This window comes from Diceros bicornis, chromosome 26 (assembly GCF_020826845.1).
Source record: "Diceros bicornis minor isolate mBicDic1 chromosome 26, mDicBic1.mat.cur, whole genome shotgun sequence".
Taxonomy (NCBI): Eukaryota; Metazoa; Chordata; class Mammalia; order Perissodactyla; family Rhinocerotidae; genus Diceros; species Diceros bicornis.
The window spans coordinates 9,832,662-9,855,012 of NC_080765.1; the positions used below are offsets into that span (position 1 = coordinate 9,832,662).

The 22,351-nt window shown below is 49.6% G+C and overlaps 1 protein-coding gene across 6 annotated transcripts in view; it reads left to right on the forward strand.

Moving 5' to 3' along the window:
* TNRC18 (trinucleotide repeat containing 18) overlaps positions 1–22,351 on the forward strand; it is an 89,123-nt gene that overhangs the window by 58,966 nt on the left and 7,806 nt on the right. For all 6 annotated transcript variants that reach the window (XM_058569368.1, XM_058569371.1, XM_058569369.1 and 3 more), the window contains 8 exons: positions 10,439–10,869; positions 14,692–14,844; positions 15,219–15,360; positions 17,340–17,457; positions 17,988–18,063; positions 18,155–18,263; positions 21,176–21,292; positions 22,028–22,192. In XM_058569368.1, the coding sequence (XP_058425351.1) occupies positions 10,439–10,869; positions 14,692–14,844; positions 15,219–15,360; positions 17,340–17,457; positions 17,988–18,063; positions 18,155–18,263; positions 21,176–21,292; positions 22,028–22,192 (1,311 nt within the window). The remainder of the gene's footprint in view (positions 1–10,438; positions 10,870–14,691; positions 14,845–15,218; positions 15,361–17,339; positions 17,458–17,987; positions 18,064–18,154; positions 18,264–21,175; positions 21,293–22,027; positions 22,193–22,351) is intronic.

Here is a 22,351-nt window from a genome sequence, read left to right on the forward strand (position 1 = left end):
TTTACATTTGGGGCATCAGAGGGGGTTCATTTGGTGAGATGGGTGGGCCCAGATGGGGCAGGCCTCATGTGGCCTGGGGTTGGGGCCTGGAGGAGTCAGGGTTGCCAGGGGCTCTGTGATCTGATCAGCAAATGGAGGCAGCAGGTGCTAACACTCCGGCAAGAGGCTCGGCCTTGTCCTGGCCCGGCTTCCTTCCTCTCTGCGTCTCCAGTCATATCCCTGCCTGCTGGGGCCCATCCCCCTTCTCACCAGGCCAAGTGTCCCCACCTGCACCCAGCCCACCCGCACCTGGGGTTGATGTTCGAGACTGAGATAGTCCTGCATGTGTTCAGGCTGTGAGCTCATCTGGCCTCAGTGGAGGCTGGGTCGTCAGCGCAGCTGCTCTGGCCTCCCAGCTGATCCCCTCATGCCCTCTTCTGAGCCTCAGGGGTACACATGAGGCCCTCCTGGCAGCGGCTGGGACAGGGAAAACGGGCTGTGGTGCTGCCCGGCTGCCTGCCCAGGCCTCCTCCAGCTGCTCCTGGCCTCATGCACTCTGCAGGCTCCCGGACCAAAGCCCTATTCCCAGTGGCCTCTACTACCTCCTGGGACCCCGGTCTCTGGGGCAGCCTCACTTAACTCCCCGACACCCACACCAGCCTCCAGGCCCTGGCCCTGCCTCCTTCCTCTCCCTTCTCCCTCCTTCTCACCCCTGTGTCTTCCCATTGTTCCCTGGGGGCTTTGGGCCTGGCTTCCTTGGACAGTGGCGCTGGCCTACCCCAAGGCTCACCCCCTCAGGTATTCTTTACACAGCTGGAGTGCTTTTCCTCAAAGCTCAAAGTTGACCAGTCCACTTCTCTGCTTAGAACCCCTGACTGGCTCTCCATTGCTGTCTGGTCAGATTCCACCTATCTGACCCTCCACCCTCAGACTGTGGCTGCTCAGACGTCATCAACCTGTCCACAGCCCCCAGCCCACCCCCTAATGCACCAGCTGTCCTAGAACCTTTAGGCTTCTGCACTTGCCCAGACATCCATTTCATCCAAATGGTCAAATGTATTGGCAGAGAGTTCAAGTTATCCTCTTGTTATATATATATGTTTCATGTTTTTTTTTTGGTGAGGAAGATTCGCCCTGAGCTAACATTCGTTGGCAATATGCCTCTTTTTTTTCTTTTTGGTTGAGGAAGATTAGCCCTGAGCTAACATCTGCACCCATCTTCCTCTACTTTGTATGTGGGATGCCTCCACAGCATGGCTGATGAGTGGAGTGGGTCTGCGCTTGGGACCTGAACCTGCGAATCCAAGCCGCCGAAGCGGAGTGCACAGAACTTTAACCACTTGGCCATGGGCCCAGTCCCCTCTTTTTATGTTTTTAATGTCTGAAGGATCTGTAGTGGTGCTTCATTTTTCATTGCTGATATAGATAATTTGTGTCTCCTATTTCTCAGTTAGTCTGGCTAGAAGTTATTGATTTCATTCGTTTCTGCTCTTTATTAGTTCCTTCCTTCTGTTCACTTTGGATATAATTTCCAGCACCTCCTATTTCTTAAGGTGCAAGCTTAGGTCATGGACTTGGGACCTTCTTTTCTTCTAGAGACATTCAAAGCTATCAACCTTCTCTAAACATTGCTTTAGTTGCATGTCACACATTTTGTTATGTTGTCATATTTTCATTATTATTCAGTTCAAAGTATTTTCCAATTTCTCTTGTAATTTCTACTTTGATCCAATGATATTTATTTATTTCACATTTTATTGTACTTTATTAAATTCCACCATTAGGTAGCTTTAAGTACATGCTGGTCATATGACCAGAGTTTTCAAATGTAAAGGTAACTGGATGTATAGCTTTGAGAATGTGTTATGTTAGACATAGAATTCATTAAACCATTAGAAAATCTAGGGGTGGTAAAACTCCTTGTCTGTTTACAATCACACATTTTAATGGCACAAGTAAATGGTATAAGGACAAGAAGACGTTATGTAAACTTTGGGTTGTAATTGGAGGAAAAACCTGTTCAGGACTGACCTGACGTCCTTGGTTGCTGGCAGTCTCCCCTGGATTGAACAAAATCCCTATTAGTCAGGAGAAACAGTAGCAACAGGATCGACTAAGAAATTGGCTCATGTCAATTCAGGTGGCGGGCACTCACCCACCTGAAGAGAACAGGGCTGGCTGGAGGCTGGAAATCCAGTTGGATGTTGCAGCCCAAGTCTGGGCTCTGTAGATTAAAAAGATTGGAAACAGTGTAGAGGCAGAATGTTAGTGCATCTCAAAAATCCTTGTTTTCCAACAAGCTCCTAGGATGCTTTCCTCAAATGGGGCCAATGATTATTTAGAAGAGTGTTATTTGTTTTCCAGCTGTTGGTGGGCGTTGCCTTGTTATCTTATTGTTACTGATTTCTAACTTAATTTCATCTTGGTCAGAGAACACACTCTGTATAAGTTCAATCTTTTAAAATTTTTAAACTCTGAGGATATATGGTCTTTCCCAGTAAATGTACTGTGTGCACCTAAAGAATATGTATTCTGACGTCACGAGGTAGAGCATTCTATAAATCAGTCAATCCTATCCGTCAAGTCAGTGTGATTGAAAGTGTTAAGATCTTGTATATCTTTGTTAGTTTTTTGTCTAGTTCTATCAGTTGCTTAGAGATGAGTGTTAAAATCTCCTATTATGATTGCAGAATTCTTTCTCCTTTTAATTTAATTCTGTCAATGTTTGCTTCACATATTTGAAACTCTATTATTGAGTGCATACATATTTATGATTGTTATGTTTTCCTCTTGAATTGACCCTTTTGTTATGAAGTAGTCTTTTCTCTCTTGTAATACATTTTGTTTTGAAATTATTTTATCTGGTATTAAATAATCACTCCAGCTTTCTTGCTTACTCTTTGCATAGTGTATCTTTTCCCATCCATTTACTCTCATTTTACCTTTGTCATCATATTTAAAGTCAGTCTTTTGTAGACAGCTTATAGTTGGGTCCTTTTTTTTTAATCCTTTTTGAAATCTCTGTCTTTTCATTTGACTGTTTAATCTATTAATATTTAATGTAACCATTGCTATGGTTGAGTTTGAATCTATCCTTTTTATAAAACAACAGCTTTGTTGAGATATAATTCACATAGCATAAGATTCACCCTTTTAAAGTATATAATTCACTGGTTTTTATTGTATTCACAGAGTTGTCCAGCAATCATCACTGTCTAATTTCAGAACATTTTCATCACCTCAGAAAGAAACCCAATACCCATTCCCGTAAACCTCCAGCCCTAGGCAACCACTACTTTCTGTCTCTAGGGATTTCTCTATTCTGGACATTTCATGTGAATGAAATTCATACAATATGTGGCCTTTTGTGTCTGGCTTCTTTGACTTAGTGTAATTGTTCGAAGTTTCATCCATGTTGTAACATGTATCCGTACTCCATTCCTTTTATTTTTTTACATAGACCTATTTTTTAGAGCAGTTTTAGGTTCACAGCAAAATTGAGAGAAAGATATAGAGATTTCCCATATACTCACTGCCCCCACACATACATAGCCCCTCTGTTATCAACATTCCCCCACCAGAGTGGTGCGTTGGTTATAATTGATGAACCTTCATCGACACTTCATCATCACCCAGAATCCATTGTTTACGTTAGGGTTCACTCTTGGTGTTGTACATTCTCTGGGTTTGGACAAATGTATAATGGCGTGTATCTACCATTATAGTATCATACAGAGTAGTTTCACTGCCCTAGAAGTCCTCTGTACTCTGCCTATTCATCTCCCCTCCCCACACACCTCTGGCAACTGCTGATATTTTTATTGTCCCCATAGTTTTGCCTTTTCCAGAATGTCATATACTTGGAATCATACAGTATGTCGCCTTTTCAGATTGACTTTTCACTTAGTGATGTGCATTTAAGGTTCCTCCACGTCTTTTCATGGCTTGATAGCTCATTTCTTAAATTTTAGCACTGAATAATATTCCATTGTCTGGATGGACCACACTTCATTTATCCATTCATCTACTTAAGGATATCTAGGACATGTGGGTGGCATCCAAGTTTTGGCAATTTTGACTAAAGCTGCTATAAACATCTGTCTGCAGGTTTTTGTGTAGGCCTAGGTTTTGAGCTCCTCTGGGTAAATACCAGGGTGTGTGATTGCTGGATCACATGGTAAGAGTATATTTAGTTTTGTAAGAAACTGCCAAACTGCCTTCCAGAGTGGCTGTACCATTTTGCGTTCCCACCAGCAGTGAGTGAGAGTTCCTATTGCTCCACATCCCCGCCAACGTTGGGTGTTAGTGTTTGGATTTTAGCCATTTTCCTAAGTGTGTAGTAGTATTTCATTATGGTAATTTGCATTTCCCTAATGACATATGATGTGGAGCATCCTTTCATGTGCTTATTTGCCATCTGTATATCTTCTTTGATGAAGTGTCTGTTAAGGGTTTAGGCCCACATTTCAGTTTGTTTTCTTAATGTTGAGTTTTAAGAGTTCTTTATATATTTTGGGTAACGGTCCTTTATCAGGTCTGTCTTTTGCAAATATTTTCTCCCAGTCTATGGCTTGTCTTTCATAAGCAGAATTTTTTATTTTAATTAAGTCCAGCTTATCAGTTCTTGTTTCGCGGATCATGCTTTTGGTGTTGTATCTAAAAATTCACTGCCAAACCCAACCATGGTCATCTAGATTTTCTTCTATGTTATATGCCAGGAGTTTTATAGTTTTGCATTTTACATTTAGGCCTGTGGTCCATTTTGAGTTAATTTTTGTGAAGAGTGTAAGATCTGTGTCTGGATTCTTTTTTTTTTTTTTTTGCTTGTGGATGTGCAACTGTTTCAGCACTATTTGTTGAAAAGACTATCTTTTCTCTGTTGTATTGGCTTTCCTCTCTTGTCAAAGGTCAATTGACTATGTTTATGGGAGTCTGTTTCTGGGCTTTCTGTTTGGTTCCATTGGTCTACTTGGCTGTTCTGTTGCCAATACTGCACCATCTTGATTACTGTAGCTTTGTAGTAAGTCTTGAAGTCAGGAACTGTCTGTCTTCTGACTTTGTTCTCCTTCAACATTGAGTTGGCTATTCTGGGTCTTTGGCCTGTCCATATAAACTTTAGAATTAGTTTGTTAATATCTACAAAGTAACTTGCTGGGATTTTGATTGGGATTGCATTGAATCTGTAGATTAAGTTGGGAAGAATTGACATCTTGATAATATCAAGTCTTCCTGTCCATGAACATGGAATGTCTTCTTTGATTTCTTTCAACAGTTTTGTAGTTTTCCTCATATGGATCTTGTACATATTTTTTTTAGATTTAACCTAAGTATTTCATTTTTTGGAGTGCTAATGTAAATGGTATTTTGTTTCTAATTTCAAACTCCAACTTGTTCATTGCTAATATATAGGAAAGCGATTGGCTTTTGCATATTGATCTTGTATCATGCAACCTTGCTATAATCACTTCTTAGTTCCAGGAGATTGTTTTTGTTTTTTTGCTTTTTGTTTTTTGTCGACTTCTTTTGGATTTTCTAGATAATCGTGTCATCTGTGAGCAAAGACAGTTTTACTTCTTCCTTCCTCAATCAGTATACCTTTTATTTCCTTTTTTTGTCTTATTGCATTAGCTATGACTTCAGTATGATGTTGAAAAGCAGGGGTGAGAGGGAACATCCTTGCCTTGTTCCTGATCTAAGTTTCTCACCATTAAGTATGATGTTGGCTGCAGGTTTTTTGTGGATATTCTTTATCAAGTTGAGGAGGTTCCCCTCTGATCTTGGTTTACTGAGAGTTTTTATCATGAATAGGTGTTGGATTTTATCGAATGGTTTTTCTGCATCTATTGATATGATCATGTGATTGTTCTTCTTTAGCCTGTTGATTACATTAATTGATTTTTGAATGTTGATCCAGCCTTGCATACCTGGGATAGATCCCACTTAGTCGTGATTGTATAATTCTTTTCATACATTGTTGGGTTTGATTTGCTAAATTTTGTTGAGGATTTTTGTATCTGTGTTCATGAGAAATATTGTTCTCTAGTTTTCTTTTCTTGGAGTATCTTTGTCTGGTTTTGGTATTAGGGTAATACTGGCCTCATAGAATGACTTAGGAAGTATTACCTCTTCTTCTATCTTCTGACACAGATTGTAGAGGATTAGTATAGTTTCTTCCTTAAAATGTTTGGTCGAATTCACCAGTGAACTCATCTGGGCCTGGCGCTTTCTGTTTTAGAAGGTTATTAATTATTGATTTCGGTATAGGCCCATTCAGATTGTCTATTTCTTCTTGTGTGACGTCATTCCTTTTTATGGCTAAATAATATTCCATTTTATGGTTTCACCGCATTTTATCTACTTTTTTGTTTTTGTTTTCACTTTTGGGCTATCATGAATAATGCTGCTATGACCATTCATGTACACATTTTTGTGTGGACTTGTTTTCAGTTCTCCTGGGTACAAATCTAGGAGTAAAATTTCTGGGTCATTTGTAAACTTTATGTTTAACCTTTTAAAGAACTGCCAGACTTTTCCAAAGTGGCTGCAGCATTTTATTTTCCCATCAGCAGTGTATGAGAATTCTAGTTTCTCCTCATCCTTGCCAATACTTGTTATTATCTGTCTTTTTGATGATAGCCATACTAGTGGGGTGCAGTGGTACCTCATTATGGTTTTGATTTGCATTTCTTTAATAACTAATGATGTCGAGCATCCTTTCACATGCTTAGTATCCATTTGTATGCCATTTTAGGAGAACTGTCTATTTAAATCCTTTATTCATTTTTTTTTTTTTTTTTTTTTTTGTGAGGAGATCAGCCCTGAGCTAACATCCGCCAATCTTCCTCTTTTTTTTTTTTTTTTTTTTTTTTCCGCTGAGGAAGACGGCCCTGGGCTAACATCGGTGCCCATCTTCCTCCATTTTTTTTATATGGGACGCCACCACAGCATGGCTTACCAAGCAGTGCGTCGGTGTGCGCCCGGGATCCGAACCAGCGAACCCCGGGCCGCCGCAGCGGAGCGCGCGCACTTAACCGCTTGCGCCACCGGGCCGGCCCCCCTTTATTCATTTTTTAATTGGGTTATTTGTCTTTTTGTTGTTGAGTAAGAGTTCTTTATATATTTTGGCTATAACTTTCTTATCAGATACATGGTTTGCAGGTATTTTCTCCCATTCTGGAGTTATCTATTCACTTTCTTGATAGTGTTGTTTGAAAGAAAAGTTAAATTTTGATTAGATCTAATTTATCTATTTCTTCTGATGTCACTTGTACTTGTGGCATTGTATGTAAGAAAATATTGCCTAATCCAAGGTCACAAAGATTTAGTCCTGTTTTCTCCTAAGAGTTTTATAGTTTGGGCCTTGCATTTAGGTCTGTGCTCCATTTTGAGTTAGTTTTTGTGTATGGAGTGATGTGGGAGCATTGGCACCTGGAGATCCAGTTGTCCCAGTATCACGTGGTGAAAGTCTATTCTTTCCCCATTGAATGCTCTTGGTGCCCTTGTCAAAAATCAATTGAACATAAATATGAAGGATTATTTCTGGACCCTCAGTTCTATTCCATTGATCTATATGTCTGTTCCTGTGCCAGTACCATGTTGTCTTGATTACTGTAGGAATTATTGTAGGAAGCTTTGAAAATGGGAAATGTGAGTCCTCCATCTGTGTTCTTCTTTTTCAAGATTGTCTTGGTGCTTCAGAGTCTCTTGCATTTCCATATGGATTTTAGGATCAGCTTGTCAATTTCTGTAAAAAAGCCAACTGGGATTCTGACAGGAATTGTGTTGAACTGGTAGATCATGTTGCGGAGTATTGGCATCTTAACAATTTAAGTTTTTCAATCCATGAACATGAGATGTCTTTCCATTTATTTGGGTCTTTAATTTCTTTCAGCAATGTTTTGTAGCTTTCACTGTACAAGTCTTGTACTTCTTTTGTTAAATTTATTCCTAAGTATTTTTTTTTATGCTATTATAAATGGAATTCTCTTCTTTTCAATTTTGGAGTGTTCATTGCCAGTGTATAGAAATACAGTTGATTTTTGTATATTGGTCTTGTATCCTGCAACCTTGCTGAACTCATTTATTAGTTCTAATAGTTTTTTAGTAGATTCTTAGGACTTTCTATAATACAAGGTCATGTCATCTGAGAATAGAGATAGTTTTACTTCTTCCTTTCCAATGTGTACACATTTTATTTCTTTTTCTTGCCTAATTGCCCTGACTAGAATCTCCTGTACAATGTTGAATAGAAGTGGTGAGAACAGATATCTTTGTCTTCTGATCTTAGGGAGAAAATATTCATTCTTTCACCATTAAGTATGATGTTAGTGGTCATCATACTGATCAGGAATGTCCTTTGTCAGGTTGAGGAAGTTCCTTCTATTTCTAGTTTGTTGACTGATTTTATCATGAAAGGGTGTTAGATTTTGTCAGTTATTTTTTCTGTACCTCTTGAGGTGTTCCTGTGGTTTTTGTCCTTTATTCTATTAATATGGTGTGTTAACACTGATTTTTTTTTGTGTTGAACCAACTTTGCATTCCTGGAATAAATCCCACTTGGTCATAGTGTATAATCTTTTAAATGTGTTTTTGGAATGTATTTGTGTATGTTTATAATTGTTATGTCTTCCTGATGGATTGACCATTTTCTCAATTTAAAATGTCCTTCTTTGTCTCCAGTAACAATTCTTGTCTTAGAGTCTGTTTTGTCTGATATTAGGGTAGCCCCCCAGCTCTCTTTTGGTTGCTATTTACAGGTATATCTTTCTCATCCTTTGACTTGCATCTCTTTGTGTCTCACCCTTTTGTTTCTTATTTTGAGTCTTTTTTGTTCCTCTGTTCCTCCTTGACTGCCTTACTTCTTTGGGAGGAGGCAGGAGCACAGCACACTAGGTGGGGGTCAAGGGTGAGGGTTCTCCTCCCTGTTCTGGCACTGTCTGGCAGTGAGGCCTCGGCATATCCTTCCCTGTCTCTGGGCTTCCTGCTTGTCCCCACCGCAGCACACTCACAGAGACTGCTTCCTCTGTCCCAGGTACTGTTCATGCTATCCCATTGGTCTCATGAATATTTATTCTCCAACCCTGTCTTAGCCACACAGCTTCAGTCTCCCCACTTCCAAGCGTGCATCCACTCTCTGTCACTGCTCTGTCCACTCTCCGGTACCCCTGCCCTGTGTAGTGCACCTGCAGTGTTTTATGTGCATCTAGGTTTTCTGCAGGCGGGCTGTCATCGGGGGGGTCTCATTCCGCCATACCCAGCAGCAGAACTCTCCAGCCTGTGTCTTATGACCTGCACCCTAATCAGCTGTGAAAGCCCCCCAGCTGCCTCCCTGTGCAGCAGGAAGTCTGTTAACAAAGGATTAATTAATAGGATCATTAAGCTTTGCAAGTGGCTCCTTCCCATGGAGTGTGTCCCCTTCCCCCACCCTGGTTCCTGTTGCTGTGGCTGCATCTGTTGGGGCAATGGGGCCCGGCCTCCCACAGGAGCCCTCATGGGCAGGCTGCCGGCTGCCCAGGGGTCAAGAGGCCTGGAATTCATCCTGGCTTCTTGGCTCATGTGCTGTGGGACCCAGGGCAAGTCTTCCTCTGTGGTGGTCAACCCAGGGGGAAACATGGACGGGAACCCTACAGTGTGAGATGTGCCTGTGGTGATGGGGGTGCACAGAGGTCTCCCCAGGGTGCTGAGTGGGTCTTCTCAGAGAGAAGGCCACAGTTTTCCAGGTAGGAGTCAGGGGAGAGATGGTGCTCTGGGCAGAGGGACCAACAGAAGCAAAGGCCTGGAGGTTTGAAGGGACAGAGTTCAGCCGGGTGTTGGTGAGAGGTTGTGTGTTCAAGGATCCCAGGACCTGGGCCCTGAGACCCAGGGCTGCCCTATGCCCGAGGAAGCTGGCCCCTTGGCAGTGGGAAGGGGCGGCCTCTGGGGTGAGAGGAGGGGCTGGGCCCCTGGGCTGTGTGGGTTCTGGTGGGGCCTGCCTCTGTAAAGTGCCAGGGACTGCCCAGCTCTGAGAAGCGGCACCAGGAAGGGAGCAGAGGCCCCGCCGGGCTCGGGGATTTTGCATGGGCTTTCCCCACCCGCTTCCCTCAGCGGTTCCTGCCCCTGCAGGTGTGGGGCCCTCCCCGGCTCGCCTGCCCTGGCTTCTGGGGTTCCCGTGGGGCACACAAGAGGCAGTAGGGAAGCTCATGTGGGCCCAGGCAGGACTCCTCACCTTCCCAGATGATGCCTTTGGGGTGAGGGATGGGAAGCAGAGTCTGGGCAGCCAGGGCGGTTTGAGACAGGAGTGGGGCCAGCAGGACCTGCCCCTCACAGGCATGTGGCCAGGTGGGTCCTCCTCCTCTGGGCCTCAGGTTCCTCCCCTGGGACGGGTCTCTGGCCTTTCTGCTGGTGGCCAGGGCAGCTGGCTGGGTGGGAAGTGGAGTCCAGGAGCCCCTGTCCACAGCCCCCTCCCTCGCCCCACGTCCAGGCACGGAGTTCGAGTACACCGACTCGGAGAGTGAAGTCAAGGTGCGGAAGCGGTCACCTGCCGGCCTGCTGCGGCCCAAGAAGGGACCGGGGGAGCCAGGCCCCTCCCTGGCCGCGCCCGCGCCAGGCGCCCGGGGTCCTGGCCCCACCAGCCCCGACAAGGCCAAGCTGGCAACGGAGAAGGGGCGCAAGGCCCGCAAGCTGCGGGGTCCCAAGGAGCCCGGCTTCGAGGCGGGGCCCGAGGCCAGCGACGACGACCTGTGGACGCGGCGGCGCAGCGAGCGCATCTTCCTGCACGACGCCTCGGCCGCGGCCCCAGCACCCAGCAGTGTGGTGCCGGTTGTCACCAAGCCCAGCCGCTGCGGCAAAGGTGGCCCGCTGAGCCCGCGCAAGGACGCCGGCCGTGCCAAGGACAGGAAGGACCCCAGGAAGGTAGGGGCTCAGTGCAGAGGTGGGGGCAGCGGGAAGGGGCCACGGATGCCAGGCCCCACCCCGCCCAGCCTCAGGAGGTGGCTTCAGTGTCTGCCATGGACCCTTTGCCTCCCGTCTCAGAATAACCTTCTAAAATGTGAGAGAAAAGTTCGGGACCCTAGAGGAAAACAGGGCTCCTGTAAACCTCCGTCTGTGATACGGCCCTCTCTGTGCTCCTCCGTGAACGTCTTTGGTACCTGGCAGCAGGTCTAGTAATGTCGTTATCTTGAAGCGATGAGCTTAAACAATATTTCAAGGTCTCTGTGGTAACTGTCATGAGTTGTGTGGGAGTGATTTCTGTTGGTGACAAAGTCTTAGACACCGTTGGTCCTACTGTGGTTTGTGGCCTCCACCCACACCTGAAGGAAAACCTCATTTCTTCAGATGTTAGTGAAAATAAAGATGGGGTTTCTTTATTCCCATCCAAGTTCACATATTCCCTCAATTCTCTCTGTGGACACCCCAGGTTGAGAACACCAGCTTTTCAAGAACTCTATGATGATTAGACTTGTTACCCTTTTTGCACTGGCTGCTAGGAAGTTAATGGCCAGCTGTTCCCTGTTTAGGTGGTTGCCTTCAGACCCAACAGCCAGCTCTCGACAGTCGTCTCTGACTTAGGCCTCTCTACCCCGTGTCCCTGATAGCGGATGACCCTCAAATAACAGTAACATTCTAGAGAAAGTCACAAAAAGGGATGAGACTTGGGATTGGTTTTCTGATAACAGGATATGGTGAGGAAGGGGCCACATTTGAGTGTCATCCACGAGCACCTTCATCCGTGCTTGCCTCTTGTTTGCTCGCGGCTGAAGCCGTCTCAGGGTTTTCCAGGCCTGGGAGAAGGCTTGCTAGAATAATACGTAATGATGATGATGGTGATCATGCCAGGAGACCCACGGTGGGGCCCAGGTGTGTTTTGACCACTTGACCGCCGTTACTTCATTTATTGATAAAGGAAAACTTGTTTACTCACAGCCTTTCTGACACTCACTACCCAGAGTTGGCACAGACCCCACAGGTTAAGTCCCTAGCCCCAGTTTCAGATGCCAGTTGCAAGTCCCAGGTTGTCACCTGTGCTTCTGGCCGACCGGCTGTAAATTGGGGATTTTCCTGACCCCTGCCTTAGGTTGGATAGGTCACTGGAATGACTCGCAGAACTCGGGAAGATACTTGACTGACTGCTACTGTTTGTTCTAAAGGATCCGACTCAGGAGCAGCCGGTGGAGGAGACGTGCAGGGCGAGGCGTGGGGGAAGGAGCGCAGAGCCTCTGTGACCTCTCTGGGTGTGTCACCTGCCCAGCACCCCACTGTGTTCAGACCCCGTCGTGTAGGGGTTTGATGGAGGTTTCCTCCTTTTGGCATGGTCGATTATGAACTCAATCTCCAGCCCCTCGTCCCTCCCCGGGGGATGGGAGGTGCAGCTGAAAATTTACATTTCTAGTGGTGGCTTGGCTTTCTGTTGACCAGGCCCCATCCTGAAGCTGTCTAAGCTTACCAGGAGTCGCCTCGTTAGAACAAAAGGTGCTCCTGTGACCCAGGACATTCCGAGGGGTTTAGGAGCTCTGTGTCAGGCCCCGGGGCCAGAGACCACATAGAGATTTCTTATTACTCACAAAACCGCATGAAGTGGGTTATCGCATCAGCTGCGCCTCACAGGGGCCCTGTAACCCACACCAGGTCGCAGCACTAAGGATCATCGGGGCGGAGCTTTGAACACGGGGCGTCTAGCACCAGAGCCTGGGCGCTGACTGCGAGGCCACACTGCCTCATTGGGCCTCTCCCAAGATGGCGCCTCCTGCTGGAGAGAGGACCGGGGCTCGCCCAGTCCCAGCCCCCTGGTGATACAGGAAGCGACTGAAACAGAGCAGGTTAACTGTCAACGAAAGGGGCAGTCAGATACCCGGCAGATCACCCCAGGAGCAGCCACGGGTCATGGTTTTTTGAGATACACTTTCGTATCCTGCTTTTTAGACTTGGGTTTATATCTTGTGCATTCTCATTTACCGTGAGCTTTTACTTTACTTTTTTTTTTAATCAATATTTGTAAATGGCTGGATAACACCCCCCTGGCTGTCCCTGGTTTCTGTTGTCTCCCGCCATCAGCCGTGCTGGCCCTCGGTGATTTGGTCGACAATGGTATTTTGCCATTGAAATTACCACGGCGATGACCATCTCCATTCTCTGTACAGACTTGTCACCTTTGGGGTGTTTTTCTTATTTGAAAAAAATAATAAGGTTCCCAGAAATGGGAAAGAAACAGTTACCAGTTTTATCTGATTATAACAGTAACTTGGAAGATGGAGAGATATCCACTCAGAGATACTGTTTCTGCTGCCGTTCTTTCCCCCGTGTGTCCAGCTACAGAGATGTGTGCCATAGGATGAGCTGTCCCTTTAATAACAGACATTAGGGGGAGAGGAAACATACCCATGTTAACAATGTTCCTTCACCCCCCAAGATGCCTCTGACTTCAGAGATGCAAACAGAATTGAAACATGCCTCAGAAACAGGACAATGTAATGGGGGTGTGTGTGTGTGTGTATGTGTATGTGTATGTTTTTTCCCAAAATGGGGATTAAACCGGATACCTTTTATCCCTATAACATTTCCTATCTTGTCGCTTTTCATGCTGTTGGCTTAGAGTTTCATGCGTCTGATGGAGAAGCTGTGGCTTCTGTAGTCTTGGCAACATTTGCCTGGTACTATCTTTTCCTGTTTCTTAATTCTCCCCCTCCCCTGGTCCCTTGACTTGGTTATGTTTTAGGAATGTCTCTTTTAAAAAGCCTGATGTTCCCCCTGCCTTGCCCTGCCACCCGTCACCCCTGGGTCAGGCTGACTGGTGTGAGCCTGCCAGTGGCACACAGTGTCATCCTCCCGCTCTCCTCAGACCAGGCCTCTCAGCTCTGTGATGAAAGCTTGTAACTGTCTCTCTTGGGGCTCCAGCCTTTCTCTGACAGGTGGCTGGACCTCTAGGCTGGTTCTGAGTCTTTGCTCTGCTGAGTGAGGCCGTGCACAGCCCCGAGCGCTGGGCCCAGTTTTCGCCCCACCAGGGAGGGGGAGTGCCCCATTCCACCACGCGGAGGGGCTTTGGGCTGGGATGGAGGTGGCCCCCCACTGCTGGGGCAAGTGGAAAGTAACAGGCGTTCGGGAAGCGACTCAGGCAGCAGCCCAACGGTTTTAAGCACTACTCCCAGGAATATGTCTGTGGAACTAATCGGTACTGTTGTTTTTCATGGCATCATGTGAAAGAGCAAAAAAATGGAAGCAGCCTACGTGTCCATCGTTAGAGGAGTGGTGAAATGAATTGCGGCTCCCGCATGCTGCAGCACATTGGCAGCTGTTAAAAATAAAAAATGTGGCTACCTCTGTGTGTATCAGACCTACTTGGGGGGGAAAGTTGCGAAGCCGGACTTTTGGTAAATTCCCATCTAGTTAAAAAAAATACTGTGTGTGCACAAACGTGTCTGCATAGCCTTCATGTTTACACGGTTATAAGTGCTTGTAGAAAGTTCTGGAAGGATACCCCACACTGTTACTGGTGACTCTAGTTACTTCTGTTCAGTTGATAGGATCGTTGGAGAGGAACTTGCACGTAAACACACTTGGGTGTTTTTTTTTTTTTTTTTTAACAAGTAATATATAGTAGTAATAAAACAACTAAGACTGAAACCAAAAATACTGGCGGGGGGAGGGAGGGTGTTTCGTTCCTCTCTCAGGAGGCGAGTGGTGGGGAGGCTGGGCCTTCCCTGCCCTCTGATGGCTCCGCTCTGTTGCTTCCTCCCCCAGAAGAAGAAGGGGAAGGAGGCGGGATCGGGAGCTGTGCTGCCCCCGCCCCGCGCTCCCGCCCTGCCCCCGGAGGCCCGGGCCCCTCACACCAGCTCCCCGGCCACCGCCAAGAGGAGCAAGGCCAAGGCCAAAGGGAAGGAGGTGAAGAAAGAGGTGAGGCTCGCCGCGCAAGTAAGTCAGGTCCCATGGGCTCCCCCAGGCCTGGATGGGCTTCTTTGCTCAATTGATTTGGGCGTCTGCCCTCCACGCCAGCTAGACCCCGGCCAGCCCCCGGCCAAGCTTGTTTGCCCAGATTCATTGTGTGTGGCTGGACGTGCTGCCTCAGCACATGCAGGCCCCGGCCGGGTGGGTTATGGGTCCATTTCATCCTCCCTCTGGCCTGTGGGGTGAGCCCAGCTGGGAACCCCTCACTGCACATGTGGCAGATGCCACTGCAGCCTGTGACCCAGAGTTTCCAAGGAGGGTCCCAGCTGGGCAGGACTCTCATGCCATGTCCTAAGCTGTTGGTGGCCATACTCTGTCCCCAGAACCGGGGGAAGGGGGGAGCTGTGAGCAAGCTGATGGAGAGCATGGCTGCCGAGGAGGACTTTGAACCCAACCAGGACTCGAGCTTCTCTGAGGATGAGCACCTGCCACGTGGTGGGACTGTGGAGCGGCCGCTAACTCCAGGTGAGTGCCTGCAATGCTGTGTTGGCTCAGGCCTGGAATATGGGGGTGCAGGAGGTTGCCCTGGGGAAGTTTACCAGGGCCTGAGATGGGTAGGGAATAGGGTGACAGAGGGAACGGCATGTGCAAAGGCCCTGAGATAGTGCCTGCGGTAAACTGCAAGAAGGCCAGTTTGGCTCTGATTTAGTAAGTTGCGGGTGAGAGAGTGGCCTTGGGCTGAGGAGGAGGCAGAGGCAGATCACCCAAAATCTCCCAGGCCTTGGTAGGAGTTTGGTCTTCACTGTGATGAAAACAAGAAGCAGTCAGAGGCTGTAGGTGGGAGATCAGTGTGGTCAGGTTGGTTTTGCAGTGAGCTCTCGGACTGCAGTGTAGAGAATGAATTGGAGGGGCCCGCGGCGGGGCAGTGAGTCCAGTTAGGAGGCTGTTGCGAGGATACAGGTGAGCAATGGTGGGGCTGCCGTGGGGGCAGCAGGGAAGGACACAGGGTGGGTTTGAGCGCCTTAGGAGGGGGAGTAGACGGGCTGTGGGGTGGGTTGTGTGAGCAGATGAGAAGGGAAGGGGTGCAGACTGGTGTTGGTGGGCTGAGTGGAACAGCTGTTGCCGAGATGGGTCATGGAGGGGCGCGGGGGAAGCTCATGTGCCGGCCTTTGCTGGCTGGAGTTTGGGGTGCCTGGAGCACATCCCAGGGAAGTGCCATCCAGTAGCACTTGGACCTGGGGGTCTGGAGCTCGGAGGACAGACTGAGGGGTGAGTTGGGTGGGGACGGGTGTGGAGCACAAGGAGGAGCAGGGCCGGCCCTGGGTAACTTTGTCACCTCATTGGGAGTGTATGAGTCAGCTGTTGCTGCATGACAAGCAGTCACTCAATCTCAGTGGTAGATAGCAGTAAGTATTTGTGTCTCAGTTGTCTTCAGGGTGGCTGGGCTGACCTCAGCTGGGCTTGCTCCCATGATAATGGGAGGCAGGGACCACTCTGCTCCATGGCCATTCATCCCTCTGGACTGGTGGGCTAGCTAGGACATGTTCTCATGGCCAAGCTGCCAGAGGCTCAAGAGAGAGAGGGGAAACCGATGAGGCCTCTTAAGGCCCGGGTTCTGAGTTGGCCCTCGGTCACTCCTACCCTTGTGCTGTTGGCCAGAGCGGGTCACATGGTCATGCCCAATGTCGAGGGGTGGTAGTCCACTCCCGCCACGGGGAGGCTGTGGCAAGGGTGTGGGTGCAGGCAGGGAAGGAGAGGTGGGTTGGTGGTTCCATCCACCCCCACGAGCTGTCTGGGTCTCTCGGTAATGACAGGGAGGGGCTGGGTTCGAGGTCCCACAAGAGGAAGAGCAGGCCCAGGAGGCCTCAGCAGCTTGGTGGAGCCTGGAGGAGGAGAACTGAGGAGGGTCTGGTGGGGGGTTTCCCAGGAAGGGGAGGCCTAAGCCAAGGGGAGTGGCACCTTGGGCTGAGGACAGCGAGAGATGAGTTGCTGGGAGCAGTGAGTGCTGACAGCGGGGTCGGGATGTTTGGCTGTGGAGGATTGATTTCCAGAACAAATGGCATTCCAGGTGGAGAAGAAGCCGATGGAAACTCCCAGAGCTTTGGCCAAAGGGGCAGCAGTGGGGGGCTGATGACCTAGAGCCTCATGCCTGGCTCGGGGTTGTGGTCTTTGGGAGCGGGGCGGGCAGTGTGTGCAGGCTGTCAGCCCCGGTTCACACCTGCCTGGGGTCTTTCAGACACCTAGGGCTGGGAGGGGAGGGGCTGCACACAGACCCCATGTGCACACTGTGTGTGCATGCACATCTCCACACGAGGCTGTCTGTGCAGGCGCGTAGGTGTGTACACACACGGGTGCACATGACTTGCAGGTTTCCCCAGGCACCCCAGGCCTTCCGCTCTGAGAGGGGTGCCTCGGGGTTGACCAGGCAGGCCTGAGGGGATGGAGGGAGGGTCTCCTGGCGGCCCCCTGGCTCTAGCCCCGCCTCACTGCCCGCCCTCCTACAGCTCCACGCTCCTGCATCATCGACAAGGACGAGCTGAAAGATGGCTTGCGTGTGCTCATCCCCATGGATGACAAGCTGCTGTACGCCGGGCACGTGCAGACGGTGCACTCACCAGACATGTGAGTGGGGGACTGGGGGACCGGGCAGGGGCAGCACCCGGCTCAGAGCCTGAAGAACCTTGCCCAGTCCTGCATCTGGGGTGCTTGCTGGGCCTCTGTGGGCAGGTTGCTTCCCCTCTCTGAGCTGCAGCTTATCCTCCATAGAACCGGGCGAATCGTGCTTACCTCGAAGGGGCGTGGGTGGGCTCAGAGGACATTGGGAGGACAGTACACTCAGGGTGTGCCGGGGTGGGCGTGGCCAGCCCCCAGGTGGCAAGGGCCTCAGCAGGAAGGGGCATGAGAGAGTGTGCTGACCTCTCTTGGATCTGCAACTCCTAGTTGTACAGATGAGGAAACTGAGGCCCAGAAGGGGAGAGACTTGCCCCAAGTTTGCACAGCGAGTCAGCAAACCCTCAGGCTCTGATGTCACAGCTCAGCGGTCTAGGAGGTAGAGCTGGTGCTGGTGGCGCCAGGAGTCTTGTGTGCAGGGGCCCCTGTCGGGCCGTCCCCGGTCTCTGCCACCTCACACCACACTTGCCCTGGCCTTGCAGATACCGTGTGGTGGTAGAGGGTGAACGTGGGAACCGGCCCCACATCTACTGTCTGGAGCAGCTGCTGCAGGAGGCGGTGAGCGGGAGGGGAGGCAGGGCCGCTGGGAGGATGGGGGGCCGGGGCTGTTCCTGGTCTCCACCTGGCACTCAATCCTTCGCCTTCCCAGATCATCGATGTGAGGCCAGCCTCCACTCGCTTCTTGCCGCAAGGGACCAGGATCGCGGCCTATTGGAGCCAGCAGTACCGCTGCCTCTACCCGGGCACTGTGGTCCGAGGTGAGGTGCTCTGCTCCCCTGAGACCCCCTCTGGCACCCCCATTTCCTAATGTGTCAGTATGGATTTGTTTGGTTGAAACCCGTCTCCAACTGGCTTAAGCATAAAGAATTTCATCAGCTCCTGTAACTGAAAACGTATGGGGCCTTTGGGCATGGTTGGACCCCCATACTGTGGACATGGTGTCCTCAGGACTCAGGCTGTCAGCAGTGCTCTATCTGTGCTGGCTTCACACTCAGCTCCTCAGGGCCTCTGTGTCACCATCTTAACAAATCCTGTCGTCAGAGAACTTCTCACTTTTCCCATATAAGTCCTAGGATGGAATCCTGAACTGGCTTGGGTCACGTGGATTTCATGGGCCCCACTGCTGTGAGTCTGATCAGCTGGGCCTGGGTTGTTTGCTCATCACTGAAGCTGATGAGTGGGGGTGCTTCCTAATTTTACATGTGGCCTGAGAGAGATGGGAAGGCAGCTTCCCCAGGAAAGCTGGGATGTTGTTAGCAGACAGAAATAACAGATGCCTCAGAAGACGTAGGTATGGATGTCAGACATACGAAAGCAGCAGCTACTCAAACAGTGCACCCCTTAGCTATTGCAAAACCAGCATATCCAGGAGATGGGGATGTGGATGTGGATGTTCATGGCATCAAAAAAAAAAAAAAACCCCAGATGCCAAATACAGTCCACCCCTTGCCCACCTAATATCTGTACATACCCAGAAGATGGGAGCAGGGGTGCTGGGCAGGAAGTCCTCTTAGTATGGTGAAAGTTTGTCTTGATTCTGATCTCCCGGAGCTTTCTGTCCCCCGAACCATGATGGGCTAGCTGCTTTCTAGGCCTGCCACTTGGGTGTCGTCGCTCTTGGGACTTCCCCTTGCCATCATTCTGAGAATTCCATCTCTCTCCTGGGTTGCACCTGTGCCTTTCTCTTCCTGTCTCATTCCCTTGTTGTAGTTGAGAATCTTTCTATAGCTTTCTGAGAAAGGGTTGAGGGAGGTAAATTCCTCAAGCATGTGTGTGCCTGAAATCTCTATTTTATCCTATTCTTTTTTATTTTCGGTGAGGAACATTAGTCCTAAGCTAACATCTGTTGCCAATGCTCTTTTTGCTTGAGGAAGATTGTCACTGAGCTAACATCTGTGCTAGTCTTCCTCTGTTTTGTATGTGGGACGCTACCACAGCATGGATTGATGAACAGCATGTAGGTCTGCGCCAGGAATCCGAATCCACGAACCCCGGGCTGCCGAAGTGGAGTGTGCGAACTTAACCACTATGCCACTGGGCTGGCCCCTATTTTATCCTGTTCTTTAGAGATAGTTGAGCTGGGCATAAATTCTAGGTTGGAAATAATTTTCCCTTGTCATTTCAAAGTCACTGTTCCATTTTTATCTAGCTTCCAATGTTGTCTGAGAAGTTCAATGTCATGATTATTCCCAAATCTTTGTAGAAGGCCTGCTTTTTCTCTCTGGAAGCTTTTAGGATCTTCTAGATGTAGAATTTCATGTGGTTTTCTGTGTGTGTGTGTGCGTGTGTGCGTGTACGCGCATGCGTGCTGGGTAGTTGAGGGAGAGGGGCTTTGATTTTGAAGCAAATTTCCCTTCATCCTTCCTGGACATATCTTGTATTCCTTCTTTGAGAGTTTCTTTCCTTCATTTACTCTCTTTTCCCTGGAACTCACACTCTTCTGGTGGCCCTCAATGCCGGTATCTTTTTTCCTATTATTGCCTATTTCTTTATCTTTTTGTTCAACTTTCTAGGAGATTTACCCAACCTTACCTTCTGGCCTTTCTATTCTGTTGCATTTTTGAAATTTCTGCTATCATTTAAAAAATTCCTAAGTTTGTTCTTATTCTCTGACTATTTCTTTTTTTTTTATCATTTTTTTTGTTTCATGGATACATTCTCTCTTTTTTAATTTTCTTTGAGGACCTGTTGTTTTCATTTTAGGTTTCTTATCTCCCTTCCTTCCAGGTCTCCCTCCCCATCTCTGGGTTCTGTGTTCCTTCTCGAGCTCCCCTCCACTCTCTGTTTAGTGTCTGCCTTTCGTTACAGGCTGTCCTTGTGTCTCTGGGGATCCTCAACAAGTGGATTGGAAGCCCCATGCATGGGCAGGGTCTCCTGACAGTGGCACGCAGGAATGTGTTGTTGGGGGCCCCAAGTGCCTGCCCCTGCGGCTCTGCCCCAGGCCTCTATCCTTGGGGATCTGGGCTCAGTGCCTGGCACTTGGGAATGGGGCTAGGGGTTACTATTCAGTGTGCAGACTTCCCTGTCACCTTGGTTGGTGGGGCGCCCACCACGCACCTCCCTGTGCCCAGTGTCCGTCAGAGTCTCTCCCCAGACGTCCCGACCTCCCGGCTTCTGCTGCCTTGTGACCCTCAGCCTGTCCAGGGTTGGGGTCCCCTGCAGCCCTGCCTCCAGAAGTGCTTGGCGCCTCCAGGGCCCGAGACTTTGTGGGGTTTCCTTGTGAAAACCAGCTTCCTTCTCGTTGGCATCGTCTCCTTTCAGGCCCCCGGCAGAGCAGAGACCGCCGAGACCAAAGTCAGTCCCTCTCGTCCATGCAGACGTCGTCTTCCGAAACGCTGGCACTCCCACCTGCTGCGTCCCCTCGCCCACTCCCTCTGTCCTTGACTGTTCCTTCACCTGCCTTTGTGTTGTTTTGGGGAGGGCCCAGGGAGTGAGTGGCCTCAGGCATGTGTCTCCGAAGTCAGGACACACACTCAGCTGGAATGGGAGACCCAGTGCTCCCGTCGGGACCGTGTGGCTCTGAAGCCCACACTCTGCACCACTGCATACCCGCGCTTACACATCCTAGCCCAGGGCTGCTTACTGGCCTGTTTGGCCCCCACTTTGCTCTCGTGCCCGCCAGGAGCCAGAGGTCCGCGGGCCTCCACTGACCCTGCCCCTCCTCCAACAGGCTTGCTGGGCCTCGAGGACGACGGGGACCTGATCACCGTGGAGTTTGACGACGGAGACACGGGAAGGATTCCCCTCTCACACATCCGCCTCCTGCCTCCCGACTATAAGATCCAGTGTGAGTGGTGGTCCTGCTGCCTGGGCCCTCACCTGGCTTCCCTCGGACTCTGGACTCTGTCGCCATTTCGACCATTTGCACCCCCAGGGGAAGGAAATGGCAGAAACCATGGGTGGGGGTTCCCAGAACGGGCTCTGGAGAGGGGATCCCACGGCTCCCTGGGTCTGCATCCCGAGGCCTGTAAGGCCAGGTGGCCCAGGCCGTGGAAAGGATCAGTAATTGTTATGGACAGCTCTGTGCTATGTAAGTCCACCATAGCCTTGAATCCTTGTCTCAGTCCTGTATGACAGAAATGCCGTCCCCTTTGACTGACCAATACGAAACTCAGGTTCAAAGAGGTGAAATGACTACCCACACACCCATGACTAGTTAGAGGCAGAGCCAGGACTCAGACCCAGAACTGCCTGACCTTCAGGGGTCCAGAACCTCAGAGGTTTTGAGCACCACTCAAGGGAATCATAAAAAACACCAAAGTCAGCATCTTTGCTCAGCCTCTCCCAGTCCGCTCATTCGAGGAGCCTCCATTGAGCTTCTCCTGTGCAGACACCTGGGCTGTGTTCCTGCAGATGGGGCCTTCCTCCCCAATTGCACAGCTTGCCAGGCAGGCCAAGTGGGGTCAACCATACACACAGTGTCCTCCAGTTCCTCCCCACCCCTGCTCCCCGTGACAGAGGATGCTCCAGAGGTTGGGAGAGTGGAGACCAGGCCTGAGCCGCTGTTTGTCCTGCCCTGCAGGTGCTGAGCCGTCCCCGGCCCTCCTGGTGCCGAGCGCCAAGCGCCGCAGCCGGAAGACCAGCAAAGACACCGGGGACAGCAAAGATGGGGGCGCGCCAGGGTCCGAGGAGCCCGGCGCCAAGGCGCGAGGGCGCGGGCGGAAGCCTAGCACCAAAGCCAAGGGTGGTACGTGGCCCACACCCTGCCCCCCCGAGACGCAAGGGCCGGTATGAGGGTGCGGGGTCTCGGCACAGAGACCACTCCTGCCTCTGTGGGAGCTGCTCTCTGACCGTTGGTGAGCAGTCAGGAAGCTGGGGCTCAGAGGCAGAGCTGAGATCAGCCAGG